Source organism: Thalassophryne amazonica, chromosome 9, assembly GCF_902500255.1.
Source record: "Thalassophryne amazonica chromosome 9, fThaAma1.1, whole genome shotgun sequence".
In the NCBI taxonomy this organism is placed as follows: domain Eukaryota; kingdom Metazoa; phylum Chordata; class Actinopteri; order Batrachoidiformes; family Batrachoididae; genus Thalassophryne; species Thalassophryne amazonica.
In genome coordinates this window covers 91960917-91981610 of record NC_047111.1, presented here as the reverse complement: position 1 = coordinate 91981610, position 20694 = coordinate 91960917, and the positions used below count along the sequence as shown (strand labels likewise).

At 39.2% G+C, this 20694-nt stretch overlaps 1 protein-coding gene across 6 annotated transcripts in view; it reads left to right on the top strand.

Moving 5' to 3' along the window:
* msi2b (musashi RNA-binding protein 2b) overlaps positions 1-20694 on the top strand; it is a 965373-nt gene that overhangs the window by 42810 nt on the left and 901869 nt on the right. For all 6 annotated transcript variants that reach the window (XM_034178760.1, XM_034178765.1, XM_034178763.1 and 3 more), the window contains exon 5: positions 3706-3747. In XM_034178760.1, coding sequence (XP_034034651.1) covers positions 3706-3747 — 42 coding nt within the window. The remainder of the gene's footprint in view (positions 1-3705; positions 3748-20694) is intronic.

The window sequence follows — 20694 nt, the reverse complement described above, 5'->3', positions numbered from 1 at the left end:
ATGAATGCCAATATGGTTTTAGGAGTAAGCGGTCCACTTCAATGGCAGTAATTGAAACCATAGAGGAGATAACCAATGCTATAGAGATAAAGAAATATGCAGTTGGCATTTTTATAGACTTAAAGAAAGCTTTTGATACTCTTAATCATTCAGTTTTGATTAAAAAATTAGAAATGTATGGTGTTAGGGGAGTTGCACTGCAATGGATACAGAGTTACTTAACGGAGAGAAAGCAGTTTGTGAAAATGGGTGAGTTTACATCAAATAACTTGGAGATTTTATGCGGAGTACCCCAAGGTTCAATTTTGGGAGCAAAATTATTTAATTTATATATAAATGACATATTTAATATATCCAAAGTGATGAGAATGATTTTATTTGCGGATGACACAAACATATTTTATGCAAATGAAAATTATAGTGAACGTACCCGTATTATATATATATATATATATATATATTCATATATATATATATATATATATATATATATATTCATATAATGAGGAATTGAATAAACTAAAAAGTTGGATGGACACAAATAAATTATCTTTAAATCTAGATAAAACTAAAATAATGTTTTTCGGAAATTACAACGTAAACTGTGAGATAAAGATATGTATAAATGGTATTCAAATTGAAAGAGTATCAGAATGTAAATTTCTTGGTATAATAATAGATGAAAAATAAGCTGGAAAAAGCACATTAGATATATACAGAGTAAAGTTTCCAAAAGTCTCACAGTTATTAATAAAGTTAAATATTTGTTGGAGCATGATGCCCTTCGAGTGTTATATTGTACATTGATTTTGCCTTATTTAACTTACTGTATAGAAGTATGGGGTAACAACTATAAAAGTTCACTTCATCCCCTCGTTATATTACAAAAACGCGCAGTTAGAATTTTGCATAAAGTAGGATATCTAGACCACACAAATGAATTGTTTATCAGGTCAAAAGTATTAAAAATGACTGATTTGGTAAAGTTTCATACTGCATTACTAATGTTTAAAGCCATGTAATATATAGAAACTGTTCTGTAAGAAAGAAGGACAGTATGGATTGAGGGGATGTGGTAACTTTATAGTAAATTATGTAAGAACTACTCTGAAAAGTTGGTGTGTGTCAGTATGTGGAGTTAAATTATGGAATCATTTGGATAACCACATTAAATTGTGTGAAAACATTTATAAGTTCAAAAAGAAATATAAAGAAATTATGTTAGCACAGTACACAAACGAGTAAAAATGCTTATAGAGTTAGTAAGAAGTGTAGACGATTGTATATACATTGAACAGTATTTGGTGTATGACATTATGCCAGTAATGATCAGGGTGCAAGACTATTTGTAATTGCTTAGAAGGTAAAAATTTGTTAAACTTTAAATGAATTGAAAATAATGGAATGCCATTGATGCAATTGTTAGTACTTAACTATATTCTAATGTAGATATGTAAAATGTAAATATGAAATTGTTCTATTCTGTTTAGTTATGTTATTTTCTGATTTCTATCTTATTTGAGTTTATTTAACTGTGGATGGTAACGGGTGTACGGTGTACGGGGTGGTCGTTTATAAGCTTTTGCTTCAGCCCATGCCCTTTCGGCCGCACCTAATTTGAGAAACTGAGTTATTGTATTTTTCTTTTGTTTGTTTTTTTTTATTATTTATGTTATTAAGAGTTTATGTTGGTATTTTGTTTTGTTTATGTGCGTGCTGAATAAACTCATTCATTCATTCAAGATTCAAGCTTCTCTACTATGGAAACCACCTGGACAACTGAGAGCCTACACATAAACATTCACCAAATCGCTAATCGCAAATCGCTAATGCATGGTAACCTCCGGGTGTTCATAGATTTAGCAGCTTCAATCAACAAACATCTTTAAACAGTGTAGTCCTGTAGTCCCATCACCCTTGTCCTTAAAAATAGGAACCAGCACATTTCGTCTCAACTCAGGCTTTCTCTTTTCCAAGGTTATATTACACAATCTAGTTAGACACGCCACTGAAATCTGCTATAATGATAAATTCCATCTGAAATGACTTGTTTTAGACTTCTCTTACCTTCTGTGAACCTCTGTTTGCTCTTTGAGACATACCTACTGAACTTGCCTGTGCTCTCAGTGACAGGTTTGCATGTTTTGGACTGTTTAGACATTACATAGCTTGTGCCTCCCACACCGAGAGAAGGTGTCAGATCTTTTCTATTTAAAGAAACAGCCTCACTAACAACAAAAACATCAAAGTAATCTAGATGAGGATTGACCTCAAGCTAAAACCATCTGTAGGCAGGCAGTTTGCTCATGTGGCTTTTATTTATATGGTTTGGTCTGCTTATAAATGTTCCTTTGTGAAAGAAACCAAACTAAGGGAAAAGTGCAGCAACATTTTGGTCCTTTTTCTAGGACCTACCTAGGTACAGAGTCTCATTGGTGCAGGTGCTTATCTCTGGATTCCAGAGCATGATGTAAATGGGAGTCTGGATCCATGGTAGATTACTTTTGTGTTTACATCTGGGTGGCCTGGGACAATGCAGATGAAGTGTAGTGTGGCCAGGAATCAAACCCAGGTCTACAGATTAGTAACCCAACTCCTTATCTCACTAAGCTACCTGCTCTGCCAGTCTAGGACTAAACAAATGATCTCTACAGGTAAAAATAAAGCAGCCTTCAAGTCTTGGTGATGTACATCAGTTTGTTGAAAGGGTGTATAATGTGAGCACTTTAAAGATAATTGATTTTCTGCAAACGCAATTCTCTATTGCCCCCCACCTACCCACCCCGGCCCATCACCACCACAAAGTTACTTCTGATGAGCTCTTTACAGTTTTGGGTGTAAGTAAGGATAGCATAGTGATACATGTTGCTGACGGGTCCTTTTCAGTGTGAAGTTGATACCTTCCACTGTATACCTTCATAGCTTTGAAATTAATGGAGAAAATGAATCCAGCCAGATAACGAGCGTAAGATGGGGGAAACAGGCTGATCTGATGCTTCCTCCTGGTTATTTGCCGATATTTGGAGACGTGACAAACCTCAGACTCTCATTTTCTCCCTGTCATATTCAATCAGTGATTCCTGCATAAAACGAAAGCGAGGCTCTACCTCAGCTATGACTAGCGGAATGATGATGTTGTGGTACAACCACCAAAGTAATTCCTTTCCCCCTCCATCTTTCCAAAAAAGAAGAATAAAAAGTACATGGCATGACAGCACCAGTGAGTAAAACGGTTGCAGAAGTGTTTTGATGCAGAGAATAATTTATCCACAATAATTATCAGTATTTGATATATCATCTGTTGATGTTCTTATACCATTTAACTTCATCCATTGGAGATAATTTGCTTCGCTGAGTAACAAGGTCAGTTGTATTAGCCAGCTCTCTTTACATCCTCACAACAAAGCACTTTGTCCTGTTGTTATTCCGTGCAGAAGAAATAACATCTTAAAGTGAATGCTGCTTTATTTTTGACCTAAAGGTCTGCACAGTGACAATTCTGGCAACTTTGTTAGCTTGAAACAACTACAAAAATGGGTCTAAATCTCTTTGTTCTTGTTGCCACAGCAGTTTTAAAATGTGACCAAAATGGTTGTTCTCAGGTTCTTTTGGAAATATTTTCAACACACGTTAATTGCTTTTGACCCTTCAAATTTTGTAGCTTTTCTTTTAACAGCCATGTATCTCTTCCTTTCTCACTCTCAGATCGATCCTAAGGTTGCCTTTCCCCGTCGCGCCCAGCCTAAGGTAAGAATAAATTGGTTACTAACTCGGCTCAGTGGAAATTATTATGTCTCATGTCACTACCCTGCCTAATTTAGTGCGATCACACAGCAGATATAAAGAGGCAGCAGTTGCCTGTTTGCTTTTGCAGAGAGATTGTCTTTTTCTAAACAGCCTTCGCCTTTTATCTCACTGTATCATTTTCTGTGTTTTTATGACACTGCAAGATTTGTTTCATTTCTCATCACGGCTGTTTTTACTTTTCACATTTAACACCAGCTAATTACTGTAAGGTGCGTTCATTACAGCATAAGTAAGAAGATTTAATTTATAATTATGTATAATCATTGCAGATTGTAACAGGTGGAAAACGTTGTTGTGGCTGGATTGTGATTGACCAAAGCCACGTCCTGATGGTTGCAAATGTTTTTTTCATTGTGTTGTGGGTTAAAAAAATATAAGAGGAAATCAGAGGATTTGAATAGCAAATCAAGATGCTGCCTTCTGACACGTCTTAGTTCTTGCTGTGTTTCTGAATGTGCATCTTAATGGTGAAATTGTGAGAGGACAGTTTTTGTGACAGTGAATAACGTGATGCTAGCCTGACTAAATTGATCAAAAAATGATTGTCGGCTTTTTCATTCCCAGTGGTGGATTACGTTTAGCAAGTGAGCCGAGAGTTTCTTGAGTCGCTTCCTTCAGCATTTGGAAAAGAACTGGTGTAATTGACACAAGCGATTTAGAAATACATTTAATTACAGCGTATGCATGTGACAATTGTCAGCATTAAGATTAAAACGGTGGGGAATTTTGATGTGAACAAAAGCCCAATCACGCTGGATCTGTCCTTTGTGTGACTCTTGGTGTGTATTATCTTTCGGGTGTTTCCTGTCTTGATTAGTGGTCTTGAGCAGTTCTGTTGAGAATTAAATATTCAGCGTGTGCAGATGGTGCTGTGGCACAGTCAAAGGCTTTGTTGACATGCCCTTTCACAGCATCTCGCAGGATTTAATGTGCAGATTGTAGCAGAGTACACTGTGACGGTATCTGGTGCAGCTCTCTGGGCTTTTTTCCGTCTAAACCGGGCGGAAATCGATAATAGATTTTCTCCTTCCCACTGGATCAGAGAGAGGCATTGTTAAACAGTTGTTCAGGTTTCAAATGAAAAATTGGCACTGCAGCCTTTGAAAAATAATGTTTGAGAATATGGTCCAGAACAGCTAAGCAACTATTGATGATTGTTTGACAGTTAATAAAGTAACTGTATAAAGCTGTATTTACTGAAACAGGTGTATAGACATAAATTTGATTTATTTAGACTCATCTTATGTATGAGGAGAGAAAGGGGCTGTGGTGAGACTGAAATCAGGTCAGCTAGCCCCCCCACCAGCACTTTTGCAGTAGCACAAAGTACTATTAAAACATGCAAAGAAACTTCCCAGACCACTCCTGCATCATCATCCGCGTTTCCTCTATTCACCCTGATTCCACTTCTCTCACTCTCAGGTGCCCTTGAGTTAGGTCTTCAATCCCAAATTGCCCTTGGTGTTGGGAAAGTGTAGGAACACGGACCCACAACAGGGGGCGCAAATGAACGGACAATGGAATAGGTCAAATAACAACACTTTACTGTTGCGAACGTGCACAACAAACACAACAAATTACAACAATGGACAAAGTTCAATTCACAAAGGTGTCGTGTGGGCAGGCTCGAAGATAGGAGACGCCTCTCCAAAGTAGAACCGGAACCACACGGTTTCCTCCGCCACAGGACCCCGGGAATACTGGAGCCGCCAAGTTCCGAACTCCCAGGTGGCCACTGCCTCCGCGTGTCGGACCTGGTACTGCTGGCGAGGAACAAGAACACAATTAAACGTGGGCGCGTTTGCACCCAGCAACCTGTACGGCAGGGAAGCTACCTCCACCTCTCGTTGGAGAAAAAAGTCTGCAGTCACTCACAAAAATCACAAAGGTTACTGTCAAGCAGTCAGCTGAGATTATTACCTTCCAGGTAGAACGATATCTCGGCGATGAGGTGGAGATGCCGTCCTGCTGATATACCCCAGTGATAATTGCCGTCAGCTGTCTCAGGTGATGGGTGACAGCTGTTACCGAGGCTGCTCCTGTGGGGCGGCGGCGCCCTCTGGTGCCTGGAGCCCGCACTCCAGGCAGGGCGCCCTCTGGTGGTGGTGGGCCAGCAGTACCTCCTCTTCAGCGGCCCACACAACACTTGGTGCGCAGTTGCACACGTTGCATGACATCACTTGGACATCGGTGTGAGAGCGTGTGTGTGTGTGTGAATGGGTGAATGTGATGTATACAGCACTTTGAGTGTCTGTCTCAGATGTAGAATAATGACAGATCTTATTTAAAGGACAGCCTCGAAATTGGCACACGATTATAGGATGGCTCTTTATAAGGGAAAGAGACCGGGATGTTTTGAAAATTTGGTAAATATGCGTACTAGATATGATGTCAGAACCCCAAACTCATTGATAAACGAGTGACACCCCACCTCCTGCCTTTTGCGCTGCAGACATCTTTTCTCATGAAACGCTTCCTCGTGATCACACCATGTAAGATGCCATTGAAAGCTCTTGTAAACTCAAGTGGCGTCGCTAACGTCTGCATTCCGCGTGCATCACTGCTGAGTTGCTGAAGTCAATTTCACATGAAAGCAGAAGTTGTATGAAAGAAATGTCTAAAACTTTGTGATGCTTTAATGTGAATTATGTTATATGTGTGGCAGCCTGTCAAATCCAGCACTACTCAATTTGGGGCCCGTGGATCGCGTTTGACCCACACTCCCTTAAGCATGAGTGCACAGAGTTAAACTTTCATGAAATAGCAGATGGGCATTCACGCTGAGATTGAATGCAGATGACGTCAGTGTTCAAACAAACAAAAATAACTCGGCATAAACTATATCATTCATTAATCATAATCCAGGTAAAATGTTGGAAGATTATTATGGAAGAAAAGATACACAGTTTAATGAGGATTTGAGTGGTCCCTGGTCCCATAGTGGTCCTGGAATATATTGGTAAAATGTTACATTTTTACCAACCATATTAGCACGTTGGAATGTCTTTTTTTATGAAAGTTGCTGAAATGCCCACCCTGAATTAATATAAATTTTTTATTAAAGTTCATTAAATGTCCACCCTACAATAAATTAATTTTGTAACCCCAACACACTGAAAAAGGAAAAAATAATGAGTTTTCACAAGGTTGTTCTCATTGCTTCCTTGTCTTACCTGTGACGGTGTCCTCACTATGTGCTGATCTTTCCTGAGTTCAGTCAGTGTACTGGGTGACCCACAGTAACATTTTAAATTTTTTTTAAAATCCATTAATTATTTTCTAAATGCAATGTTATATGGAAAAATGGCTCTAAAGTGTAATAGATTGTACTACACACACACACACACACACACATACATATATATATATATATATATATATATATATATATATATATATATATATATATATATATATATATATATATATATATATATATATATATATATATATATATATATAATTTTCATTATTGATGCAACTCATATTTGGGGAGTTATGTGGTTTGTGAGGTTTTTTTATTGGTTAAGTGGGTTTTTATCTGAAAAAGTTTGAGAAACACTGATTAGATCCAGTAGGAAAATTAGATAAATCAGGAGGTTTTCTTTAGTTTGTAGCTCCAGATGTCATGAGGTTAAAATACAGACAAATACACACATCTGCTGGGATAACATTTGGTCCCTGTCTAAATAGATTAAAATACACTGTTAGAGAGTGAAATCAAATTGTCAAATCAAATGTTTCTACTCCAATAATAGTTGATTTTACACTGTGATAGAGTTGAATTAGCACTGTGATAGAGTATATTTAACTCTATTTAGACTGTTATCCCAACAGAGTAAATTTTACTCTACAAATTTTACTGTGTAGTTGAAGTTTCTAAGCGCCTTGGCTGAAGTATGTACTCCATGAGGTGTCCATCAGGATGTAAGTATTCTTAGACAGTGGTTTACTTTTTGTACCAGGGAAGGATATGCAGTATTTTGGGCTGTTGTACAGGTCTGAAAAGTATTTATCATTTGACCATGTGTGATTCATAAGTCATTGAAATAATGATGCCATAAGAGATTTTGTCACTGAAAATGTCTTGTACTAATGATTTATGGAAAGACTATAGGGCAGGCTTGTTAGACAAGACAAATGGCTGTATTGAATGTGGATTATTAAACATTTTAAAGCAATGGGATTAAACCCGGTGGATTGACATTGCATTGGTTTGCACTTTATGTTCAGTTGATTTAAGATGTTTGAAAGAAGTCACTTTCTGAGTCCCATATTTAGAACGTCCACTCTGTTTTGCATTTGCTTTCTGTTGTCCCTCTTTCCCTTCCACCGTCTACAAGCCCGGCTGCTTATGCAGCTGCTGAACGGGCTGTGTTCTCATTTAAAGAAGCTCGTCTCAGCAGATGCATCTGTGACACGGGCTTCGGGGAGCAAATCGTGACGAGACCAATCGGCATTAATTTTCTCACAGCTAACGACGACCCTGCAAATAACCCTGCCAGTGACCTCTCACTGCTGAATGCTGCAGTACGGTAAAACTGTACAGTATGTACAGCACGTAGAGTAATGCTGAAAACAGAACAGTGAAGGTGACCTCAGAGGACATTTAACTGTAAACAACTGAAGGTGTGCACACGGGATGACAAGATCACAGGAAAAACAACGCGTATCAGCAGCATAACTGACACTGCCCCAAAACACGGGCTGTCCCATTATGAAGAGACAGACAGAAACAGAGGGAGGATGCGGACCGACAACAAGTCATTATAGGATTTATTATTGCTGACGGCGTCGTATAATTTAATTTAAATCAAGTTATCAGTTATGTAGGACAAAATAGATTTGCTGTTAGACTCTGAACAGTAAAAGTAATACCAGGAAAGGGTTCAGCAATGTGTTTATAATAGCAGCTTTCCACCCACATTTTTAACTGCTTCTGGAAAGTTGTTTTTCTTAAATAGTTCACAATTTCTCACGATGTAATTTATTTTTGGAGTAATCAATTTTTGCTGGTGTAAAACGTATCAGACACAGTGAGCCATTTTTTTCCATAATAATTGATAAAGGGCACAAACAGGAGATAACCAGGTATATGAGCATCTAAGAAAACACGCTAAATAAATGCAAAGAGGCCACACATATTGCAAACACTAATGATTTTGCATAACTAGAAGCTTATCTTAAGACTTCAAAGAGGTCCTTTTACATCAGGAATAGAAGTCACGTCCCAGGTAGCAACACAGACTAAATAATACAGGAATTCGGATTCATGTAGGTGGTTTATTGAGAAGAAACAAAGTATTAACAAAGTGCTTTAATGCACATTTATTTAAATTTTTTTTTCACTGTTGCTGGGGCCAGGTCAACACTTCAGAGGACCTTCAGAATGTCATAAATGTTTCACCTCATAAACATTTAATTTCACAAGAAGCACTTCTAGATTCATTACAAAATAGTTCAGTGTAGGACTGAAATGACCTTGAGTCATAGTAATAATAATAATAATAATCACTAGCACAATATTCTGCCTCAAGGAGACATTTTAGTTTGGATGCGTTATTGTACACAGTGAATGCACCAGTTGTGTCCACCTGTATTTTGACCCTTCTGAAAGATTTTGGAAGAAAGACATTAATATGTCTGTCAAAGATTTTACAACTACTCATGCAACATGAATGTACAATTTGCTCTTTTAAAGTAATAGATAAGGCTACATGGATGCACAAACCTCTGAATTGAAGTAAATGTTTGATGATCTGGTCAATGACTTTAATGCCATAAATAGGCTGAGTAAAGCTTTTTCCCTTCTGCTTCTTCATCTTCAAGCTCTCCTAAAAATCCAAAGGTTCTTGCAACATTGGTCACAGAAATGTTTAACTTTATGTCATAAAAACAAAATCAGCATGTCCCATGTTGGTTGAGGGTATAAAGGTCAAATGTACCAATTTGGACTTTAGGTTCAGTTCTTAACAGTTCAAACAGGATGGCAAAGCTACACTATGCTACCCCCAGTGGTACACAATGGCTGGAGCACAGTCTCTAAAAGATGACGAACGTTCCAGTTTTTTCATGTAACACTTATTTGAAAGTATGCAATACCACTTTTGGTTTATTCTAGTTTATCATGGAAATATGAAAGTCTACATTAAAGAATGAATGGCGTTGAATCATTCCATCATAAAAAAGTATTATTCCTGAATCGTATCGCAGCACATCATTTTGGATGGGAGCGATGCACAGTATTAGTAGGGCAGCACAGCCTTGTTTAAACCCTGTGTGATATCGCAGGATTTCACCACTTATGGGGACAGCTGGTCCCGTTGCGCAATATATACACAGCATAACTTCACACGGAAAAATGGTGTACTGTTTTGTTTTAGTCTGCAATCACCAGACAGTCGTGAAAAGTGTAGTTTTTTTTTTTTGTTCCCGGTGGAGAAGGGAAAACGAGGCAAATGGGAGACGTCGTGTCAGTAAGTGTTAGCTTACACAGTTAACCAGAGTAGCTATGTTCTTCCACCTGCAAAACCGCTTTGACATGTTTGAGCTCCGGGTCATAAACAAACTGCAACAAATATCCATTTTCTACCGCATCATCACTTTTTCTTTGTATTTTCACTTTGCATGTAATTTGCCCAAAAACTCAGAGACAGTGCCGTGATTCCGTCCCCAGAAGTAGAGAAATTACATCATATGCGTCATATTTTCCCCCTTTAGTACCTGCCCTCAAACGAGACTGCAGTGCCCAATAGGTTGTGGATTGGGACTGTAGCTGTCAGAAGAGCAGGTTGTCCTTCACCAAGACACTGAACTCCACACTGTAAAAAAACAAAACAAACAAAAAAACCCGAAGCACAACACAAGGCAACTGATTGCAATAACGTTTTGCGTTTACTAAACTCATAACATTTGTTAAATGTTCTGTTTATACTTTGAGCAAACCTCAAAGTGTCTATGCAGTCAGGTGCCTTGTTTTTAATGCTTTCTCAACTATTTTATAACAGTGCATTGCTTTTTTCACATTCCACAAATATGGATAAAGGTGTAAAAAAAGAAAATAAACTATAAAAAATTGTGTGCAATATTCTGTTATTAAAACACATTATCACTACATAATGCTTTGTAATAGATACTTTAGTTTTCTTAGAGATTATTGAATGGCGTGAAAGCAGGCTACCAAAACTGGCACCAAAAAAAAAAAAAAAAAAAAGGTGAGGAGCAGCTGTATGATCTGTGTAAGGGAGCAGGAGCATGCAGACAACAGCAAGCAGTGCAATCACCACAAGCTGGAGGCGCCTTCCTCTGTGACACTTGCAGCAAGGTCTGCTGTTACAGAATTGGCTTAATCAGTCACAGCAGGCATTATCGTGCAAAACAGAAATAACCTCACTGAGCTGCAAACTCCATTGTCTCGCGAGACAGATAGACGCCAACATTGGCGTGACCTCCATACAGACCCAGTGAATTTTCAGACTCAAATAAACCAATGTGATGACTTCAGTTGAGGGTGGAAACCCCCCCCCCCCCCCCGCCCCGCCGCCGCCCCTTTTTTTTGTAATGCATAGTGCAGTATTTTTATCTGAGCACCTGTGCATGCTTCTGCTCACATTTTGATGTACCTCAGGAAAGTGTAGTGTCAAGCTTAATATCAAATTATTTGCAAGACACAGTTTTCTATAGGTTGTCATTACAGGTGTACTGATCCAATATTTAGGGCCTCTTCACAAAGTGTGAATTTAGTCGATTTGCACAGAAAGTGCGCATGAAGCAGGAATCGTGTACAAAACGTGTGATTTCGTAGCCGCCTCCAACGCCTCGTCCAACTGTTGCTACAACTCTTTGCACACACCAGCGGCTGAAAGACAGATTGTGAGCTATGAGAGCCCATCGAACCCTCTTGCGGCAGGTGTCGGCCAAATTCCAGGTGACACACACGAACATCTAACACCGCTCGCATGGCACTTAGAAAATGTGTGGCCATTCGCATTATTGGCACGAAAACAGTCAGCAGAGGATCGCTGTCAAGGTGGATGTGAAATTTATGTAAGTGCCCCACGACTGTGAAATTGCCCAGTATACATGTGGCGTGCCAGAGTCTCAGCCCCCCCCCCCAACACATATGTGCGTGTGTTTTGCCCGCTCCCCTCCTCCCCCATCCCCACAACACATCTGTGTGTGTTCTCCCCCCCCCCACGGCGAGGCATCTCTCATCTGATCACAGAGTGAGATCTTGGTCTGTGTGCTAACAGGACAGGGGGTGTGGCTGGCTGCCCACAGCTGTTGAGACATCTCCCATCCTGGACATCACAGCTGCAACACACGTTCCGTGTTTTGACGGACACATGCATGGGTGTGTGCTTGTGTGGAAATACATAAAAAATATATCGCTTTTGCGATGGGAAGAGAAACTGGCCGTCAGTCTGTTTGGACACGCAGCAGGCGATCTGAATGTCACGTCTGACAGGACACGTGTGTCGGGCTGTGAGCGGCGCTGCACGACCAGTACAAGCCAACAGTATGACAAATACGCCACTTTCAGTCACTTATCAGCAGAAATATGCCATACCAAACAATGGTCAGTTATCACAGCGCTTTTTTAAAACATTTAGCTACTTGTTGATTTTACTCATTTCACGCTCCTGTTATAAGACAGTGATTGTAGCGCAGTGGTAAAGGTTCTGTCTGGTAATCACAGTGTATGGGTTTGAATCCCGTGGTGTTTTTTTTCTTATTTAACCAGGGTTATTTATGGCCCCTTCATGACTGTATGTCTGTGACCATGGGTCATCTACAGAGGAACAGACAGATCATATTTGTATTGCCCGCTTGATAAATTTGGTGTTTTTATATGGTGTGTGGGTTTATTTCATTTTAAATATGTCCATCTCCTTCCTCATATCAGGCAGGTTCCCGCAGCTTTCACAGGACTGTGATCATAGCTCAGTGGTAAAGTTTCTGACTGGTAATCAGGTTTTGGAAGGTGCGGGTTCGAGTCCTGTGGGTGGCATGTAACTTTAATTTTTTTATTTTCAGCAGCTGTGCAATGTGTAACCACACTGTGTTCCCGCATGCACAAACCGTCGCACCGGCATTGCGCACGCTGCCTGGTCATATGAGCTGTTTCACCGTGGGTCGTACGTATTTGCACTATGTGTGAAGGGGCCCTTAGGATTGATATTGGCCCAAAATTGGCCTAAATTATTACTTCCGCCAAGGAGGTTATGTTTTCGGTTGCGTCCATTTGTTTGTTTGTTGGTTGGTTGGTTTTTTTAGCAGGATTACTCAAAAAATCCTCTACGGATTTTAATGAAATTTTTACCAGGGGTGTATCTTGGCCTACCTTAGAAGTGATTAAATTTTGGTAATGATCCGGAACACGATCCAGATCCAGTAATTTTTTTAAGGATTCTTTATCATTGCAGGATAGGGCCAATTTTAACATTTTTACATCTAACTTCATGAAGACAGGTCACAAAGGCTGAACAAAAATTAAGTTATCACACAACAATAATTTAGCATTTGTTTCTCCTCATTGAATAAACTTGTTACTAGAAAAAAAAAACTTGTGTAGTTCATGCAGTTTCTCTTTATAAATACATTTGCTAAAGATCTAAGGGTTTAACCACTGAATCTGAAACATGACGGTAGATGCGTGAAACGACGTGGAATAAGTCTCTTTGCCAAAGGGTATTCCATGTGACATCAGTGACCCTATGGCCTTGGCGGAGGTTTGTGCTCTCCGAGTGCTTCTAGTTTAATCAGATATTATGAATAATCTACATCTTTTATTGCACATTTGAGCTGTGTTGTGGGCTATAGATGTTTTTCTTTTGATTTCATTTAATTTATTTAGTCAATAAAAGTACATATAAAAACGTATATAAATATTACTGAGGATAACATAAAAAAGCTTCCACTAAAGGTGCTTATTTACATTGTGGTCCTTGTAACAGGTGATAGGCAAACACAGGAAGAATTCAAAATAAATGTAGGCGTAATAATTAAATAAATAGTCTAACTGTCCTTGACCGGCAGATACCTGAAGGTTCCAGTATTAGTATTGTATCTGAAATGAAAAAGCCATGTCATGCCTTCCCTTGTTCCAGTTGAATACTTGGTCATACACTGAAGCTTTATCAAAGTAACGATAAAAAAACAAAAACAAAATTAACCCAGTGCTCAGATACCAGTAATCACAAACTCTCGAGAGGAGGTGTTTTTAGCACAAACACTCCTTTGACATTACTCTTATAAAAATGCTCACTGGCCACTCACATTTTCAAAATGGTGGCTAATTTCCAAGATGATATATGTGCAGATCTGGCCAATATTGATAAACCTAGCATCAAATCATACCCTTTTCACTTTGTGGACTTCAACTTTGGAATCGTAGAAGCTATTTCCCAACTCAAGCAGCATTATTTCATTATGCTAAGCATGCTGCTGGCCAAGCACATGGAAGTAGTTGATGGCTATAGGATCATTCTGGCTGATAACTGTTGGACTGGTAATATGTAGACCTGGGCAGGCCTGGTCAACCTGTCTTTCTGTGTCCTTGGACAAAACAGTTTATTGTGGACTTTGACACTTTATTTGCATCAATACAGTCCACTCAGCTGTGAATTGTTACCAGCCTTGTTTGGGTAAGTAACCTGTGAGGACTGGAGGAGGACAAGGGGACGCCCATACTTCACCTGGCCGTGGAGATTTGATGGTTACTTTAAGAGGTGGGGATGCACCGGGTGTCTTCATGGGTGGTTGCCATCAAAGACCCATGGCAGAGTTGACTAGACTGATGTCCCGTTGTCTCATCCACTTCATGCCATGATATCTGGGGATAAGCATCGGCCCACTGTGCTTCAAAGTGTTTATACGCCGTACTTCTTTATATTCAAAAACTTACTTTTGGACACCAAGATCATCCACATTGGTGCACATAGTGGATTCTGTGTAGTTCATTTGGTGAGCCATTTTCAAGATGTCCCCCATTAAGAAAATTCAAGTGGCTTTCAGGCTTTTCCAACATAGTGATGTCTAAGAAGTATTTATTTTTAACAAATTTAGTGCTTGTACCACTCACCTGCTGCACTAAAAAGGATCAGTTGACATTCTTGTTCACCCTTTTTAATACCCCCCCCCCCCCCCCCCCCCGTCGTGGCAGAGAACATGAAACGCCGTTGCTGTTTTTGCCATCTCACGGTGTGATATTTTGCTGCAAGGTGTGTGAATGAGGCCCACTCGCCAAGAAATCAAAGCTGTGGCTTTCGCCGACATTACTTGAGATTTACCACTCAGCTGTTGGCGTCATTACCGCTGCTGCCGCCGCTTTTGTTTCTTGCAGTGGAGTCACATACAGCTGTGGCATGTCCCAGCATGATTTTAATTGCCAGTGGGACTGCGGCCACTTTGGTGGGAGATGAGTTGCGATGGCTTGTTATAGAAATGAAAGGATGCAGTGGGCATAACCCACTTATGGCGCCTCATGAAGAAATAAAAAAATATATTCTCATAAGCCATCCCCGTTAGGTTGTCGACACATTGGGATGCAGAGAGGTGACCCCAGGTGTGCAAAAAGCTGTGCACTGATCAACATGTGAACGTCCAGAAATCCTCTTTTACTTTGTGTGCGATGTGTGTGAATCTCGCCTGTTAGTTAATAAGCTGCATATGCTAATAGCGGAGGGGAAGAATTTGAACTGTTCTCGGAGTGCTGTGTTTGGAGTAAATCATTCAGAAATACCATCAAAGCACTGTCCCAAATTTCCCTCCAGTCGGTCACAGCTGTGACTATCCTGTGACAGCTGTGCCTGGTTGGACCTCTCTCTGCTCTCTTTCTCTCTCTCTCTCTCTCTCTCTCTCTCATATAACCGCTTTGTCTCCACTCAGTTTCAGAATGTCTTTTTTTTTTGGCCTGTCGTCTGCATGTTTTCTGTGAGTGGCAGTTTAAGCATTACCTCCACACGGAGGCCATGCACACTTTTATGTTCTTACCTGGAGAAAACCTTCCCTGGGGGGGTTTGCAGCTTGAGAGTTTAAAGTCTTAAGTTTTAATGAAGTCTGATGATGTTGCTGCATAAAGTATATGTCCGCACACACACGCTTTTCTGCTGCGCTTACACAGACAATAAATCATGTCAGTGTATAAAAGAGGCCCAGGCGTGTAGTTTTATATCCCAGTTCACACAAACCCTGCACATATTCTCCTCTCTCTGTGTGCTCTTTTCGTCTTCTCTCTCTCTCATTTTTTGTATGTGTATAGTCTTTCAGAATTACAAGGCCTTGTAAATTCAGTCTTACAGTTATTTGATCTAGATTTAGCATGATGATATTCGCCTTCTCCAAATGATCCTTATTTTAAATGACACGGCTCACTGCTGGGAAAATGAAACCTCCGAAGCTGCCAGCCCCTTTGAATGTCCCTGTGAGTTTATTAAAAGCACCAGCCTACCCGTTCCAACTCAGATCTGCACAGCTGCGCACGTCTGAAAGAATATTCAAGGACAAAGTCCTTAATGTAGAGCAGAATGTCATATCAATATCTTTGTTCGGCTTCACACTTTGTAACAATGAGCCCTCCCAAATATTTTAAATGGGAAATAACATTATTTCTCCTGATGTTTTTTTTTTTTTTTCCTTCCTCTCATTTTTCTGGCGTATCTACTGTGCGGATAATAGACAGCAACAGGAAACGGGGGGACAAAAATGTTGTGAAGGTTGTTATCTGAGCAGGATGTCACATTTCAAAGCGCGCGGCACGAGTCGCGTTCTGCTGCAGGGTCCAATTGAAAAGATATTTTCTGTATTTTTCAAAGTCGGCGCACTGTTGAAGAGGGTTTTTAAAAGTGACACTGAAGTCCCACCGAATCGAAAAGACAGTGATGGCAGTCAAAGAAAAGTTTGACCAAGATGAGGGGAAAGTGACAAGTGGGTTGATGGGAATTTTTTGCTGTCACTCCCCTCTTGCCTCCTGGAAAATAAATAAATAAATAAATAAATAAAAAAAGCAGCCAACATAAATAAATTCTCTTTAGATAGAGAATGACACAAGACAGTGTTTTATGGTGTGGAAACGGCTGCTGTTCAGAAGCTGGAGATGGGTTTAATTCCCTGACCTGTCAGCTCCTTTGCTTTCAGCGTCCTCGGTGGAACTGCTCCAGATGAAAATGGGGCCAGAGCGCAGACATATGAATGACTGTTTGTTTGGTGGTCAGACACAATCACCAACTGAGTGGCCCAGCTAAGGCGTAGTCACAGCAATGATTCACTGCTGTTTTACACACTCAAAATGCATTTTTTTCATGCTTTGTCCAATATTTATGCTTTAGTGGAAGGATAAATGGTGTGTAATTGGGAATACTCGCATAATTATTTTTTAACTGCAGATATAATATGAACACACATTCCCTTTGTTTGAGTAATTGCTGGAGCGCTTATAAATGGAGCGTACATGTGTGACTCCTCTTTTCTCAGCCTCCCTATTTCTGCTCTGGTCTCCTTGGTTGCGGGTGGAGAGTAATTAGGTTTTGTGGGGGATTGAGGGGTTCTTACAGCGAGTACCAGCGGCAGCAGTCAGGCAGGCTGGTGCTAGCAGGGCACAGAGGACAGAGGCCGGTGCAGAAGCCTGGCACTGCTAAACCTGATGATGACTGACAGTAATGGGGACAGCCTGCTAGCTGGGATGGAGAGCAGACGAAGGCATGGTCCTTCACTTTAACGTTCAGGAAAGAACTCGAATCAAAGCGCTGAGATACAGATTCTGCTACTGCTTTAGCTTCAGCAGTAGCAGAAGCTAAAGCAGATAGTTAATTAAACGATTTGCTAATCAATGACAGTTATTTGTAAGATGCTTCGAATAATTTGTGCAGTTATTTGCACACTATTAATACAGTAGTGTTCAGAATAATAGTAGTGCTATGTGACTAAAAAGATTAATCCAGGTTTTGAGTATATTTCTTATTGTTACTTGGGAAACAAGGTACCCGTAGATTCAGTAGATTCTCACAAATCCAACAAGACCAAGCATTCATGATATGCACACTTTTAAGGCTATGAAATTGGGCTATTAGTAAAAAAAAAAGCAGAAAAGGGGGTGTTCACAATAATAGTAGTGTGGCATTCAGTCAGTGAGTTTGTCAATTTTGTGGAACAAACAGGTGTGAATCAGGTGTCCCCTATTTAAGGATGAAACCAGCACCTGTTGAACATGCTTTTCTCTTTGAAAGTCTGTGGAAAATGGGACGTTCAAGACACTGTTCAGAAGAACAGCGTAGTTTGATTAAAAAGTTGATTGGAGAGGGGAAAACGTATACGCAGGTACAAAAAATTATAGGCTGTTCATCTACAATGATCTCCAATGCTTTAAAATGGACAAAAAAAACAGACGTGTGGAAGAAAATGGAAAACAACCATCAAAATGGATAGAAGAATAACAAGAATGGCAAAGGCTCACCCATTGATCAGCTCCAGGATGATCAAAGACAGTCTGGAGTTACCTGTAAGTGCTGTGACAGTTAGAAGACACCTGTGTGAAGCTAATTTATGTGCAAGAATCCCCCGCAAAGTCCCTCTGTTAAATAAAAGACATGTGCAGAAGAGAAATGGAGGAATATTTTGTGGACTGATGAGAGTAAAATTGTTCTTTTTGGGTCCAAGGGCTGCAGACAGTTTGTGAGACGACCCCCAAACTCTGAATTCAAGCCACAGTTCACAGTGAAGACAGTGAAGCATGGTGGTGCAAGCATCATGATATGGGCATGTTTCTCCTACTATGGTGTTGGGCCTATATATATCGCATACCAGGTATCATGGATCAGTTTGGATATGTCAAAATACTTGAAGAGGTCATGTTGCTTTATGCTGAAGAGGACATGCCCTTGAAATGGGTGTTTCAACAAGACAATGACCCCAAGCACACTAGTAAACGAGCAAAATCTTGGTTCCAAACCAACAAAATTAATGCCTCGCAGATGTGAAGAAATCATGAAAAACTGTGGTTATACAACTAAATACTAGTTTAGTGATTCACAGGATTGCTAAAAATGCAGTTTGAACATAATAGTTTTGAGTTTGTAGCGTCAACAGCAGATGCTACTATTATTGTGAACACCCTGTTTTCTACTTTTTTTTTTTACTAATAGCCCAATTTCATAGCCTTAAGAGTGTGCATATCATGAATGCTTGGTCTTGTTGGATTTGTGAGAATCTACTGAATGTACTGGTACCTTGTTTCCCATGTAACAATAACAAATATACTCAAAACCTGGATTAATCTTTTTAGTCTCATAGCACTACTATTATTCTGAACACTACTGTAATTCTTCAATAAGTATCGTCCCTTAAATCTGGACCATGTCATCGTTTGATTGTAACACCTTTTTTTCCCCACTATAGGGAATGTGTGTGTGTGTGTGTGTGTGTGTGTGTGTGAGAGAGAGAGACACTTTAACATCGAGGCTCGAAACTCATCACTTTTAGTGGGAATATATTTACCTCATCAAATTCAGCACCATCATTTACCTTGACAAAACGGGCAATTTTTTTGTCTCACAGCTTCTCCTTGCTATGTTAAGGGCTTAACTTGAAAACTCTTAGGTTTAGATCGAACATAGGACCACAGCAAAACTATGGATGCATAACCTTTAATTTGGGAATTTGGGATGGCTAATGTTCTGACTTCGAGACCAAATAATTAATTGAAAACATGAACAACAAATTACATATGCAAACACTTTTAATGTACACTGTTAGGCTTTATTTACTGTATGAGCCATATACAATACAGTGCAAAATTACTTGGCATGGTTTAAAATAAATATGCAGCGACGATGCAAAAAAAAAAAGCTTAAAAATATCAAATTATTTACAGTAAAGGCTTAGAAGCATTACAGACTAAACAGAATAAAGAGCTTGTGTGGCTTCCATTACCTTTTTAATTAGGTGAAATATTCCATGGTTTTATAGGAACAATCTCTCACTGAATTAATTATTAATTTTGTTATTATCCTGTCTTTCTTGTATTTGTGGAATTGTGCATTGGGCTGTCAATCTACAAAGTAATCAGGTTAATCTGAAAAGGTATGTTTCCTTCTTTGTTATACTTCCTGATTTAATGAAACAGAAAATGGTCTGTGTAATATTTAATTATTTATTTTGAAAATTAACATTTGGAAATTTTATATTTGCTATTTCCCTAACAGATCTGACATGAATTTTACACCGGTTAGCCTTCTTGACACAAATTCCAGATGTACACAGAGAATGGGGCGTAGGTGTCCTTGAAGCAGTTAACCTTCTTGTTGGGAAGCAAGTGTGCTAACTGCTTATACCACCATTCTTGTTGTGCTGGTGGCCTAATTAAAAAAGTAAAAAAAAAAAAAAATAAAATAACATTTATATGGAACCAGTAGGGTGCTTAGCAATTTTGAGCCATGCTCTAGAAATAATTCAAAACAAAATGTTCATGCCTTCTTCAGTAAATGCAGTTATGGAAAGAATCCCATCGTTATAGTGTTTGTTATAGTCAACGTGGGCAAAACCTATGCATTTTAGATTGATTATTCATTAATTATAAAATTAATTGTCAGTTAATTTGCTAATCAATTCATTGTTTTGAATCATTTTTGAAAAACACTCCCAAATTCTCTGACTTGAGCTTCTTAAATATGAATATTTTCTGGTGTTTTTACTCCATGGCGATAAACTAAGTACGTATTTTTGGGCTATATACAAAAGAAGTCAGTTCAGGATTTTGTACTTTGGGAAACACCATCAACATTCTGTTTTTTATTTTTGACATTTTACAGACTAAACAGCTAATCAGGAGGGAAAAATGGCAGATCAATCAATAATGAAAATAATAGTTAGTTGCAACCCGGATGTATTTTA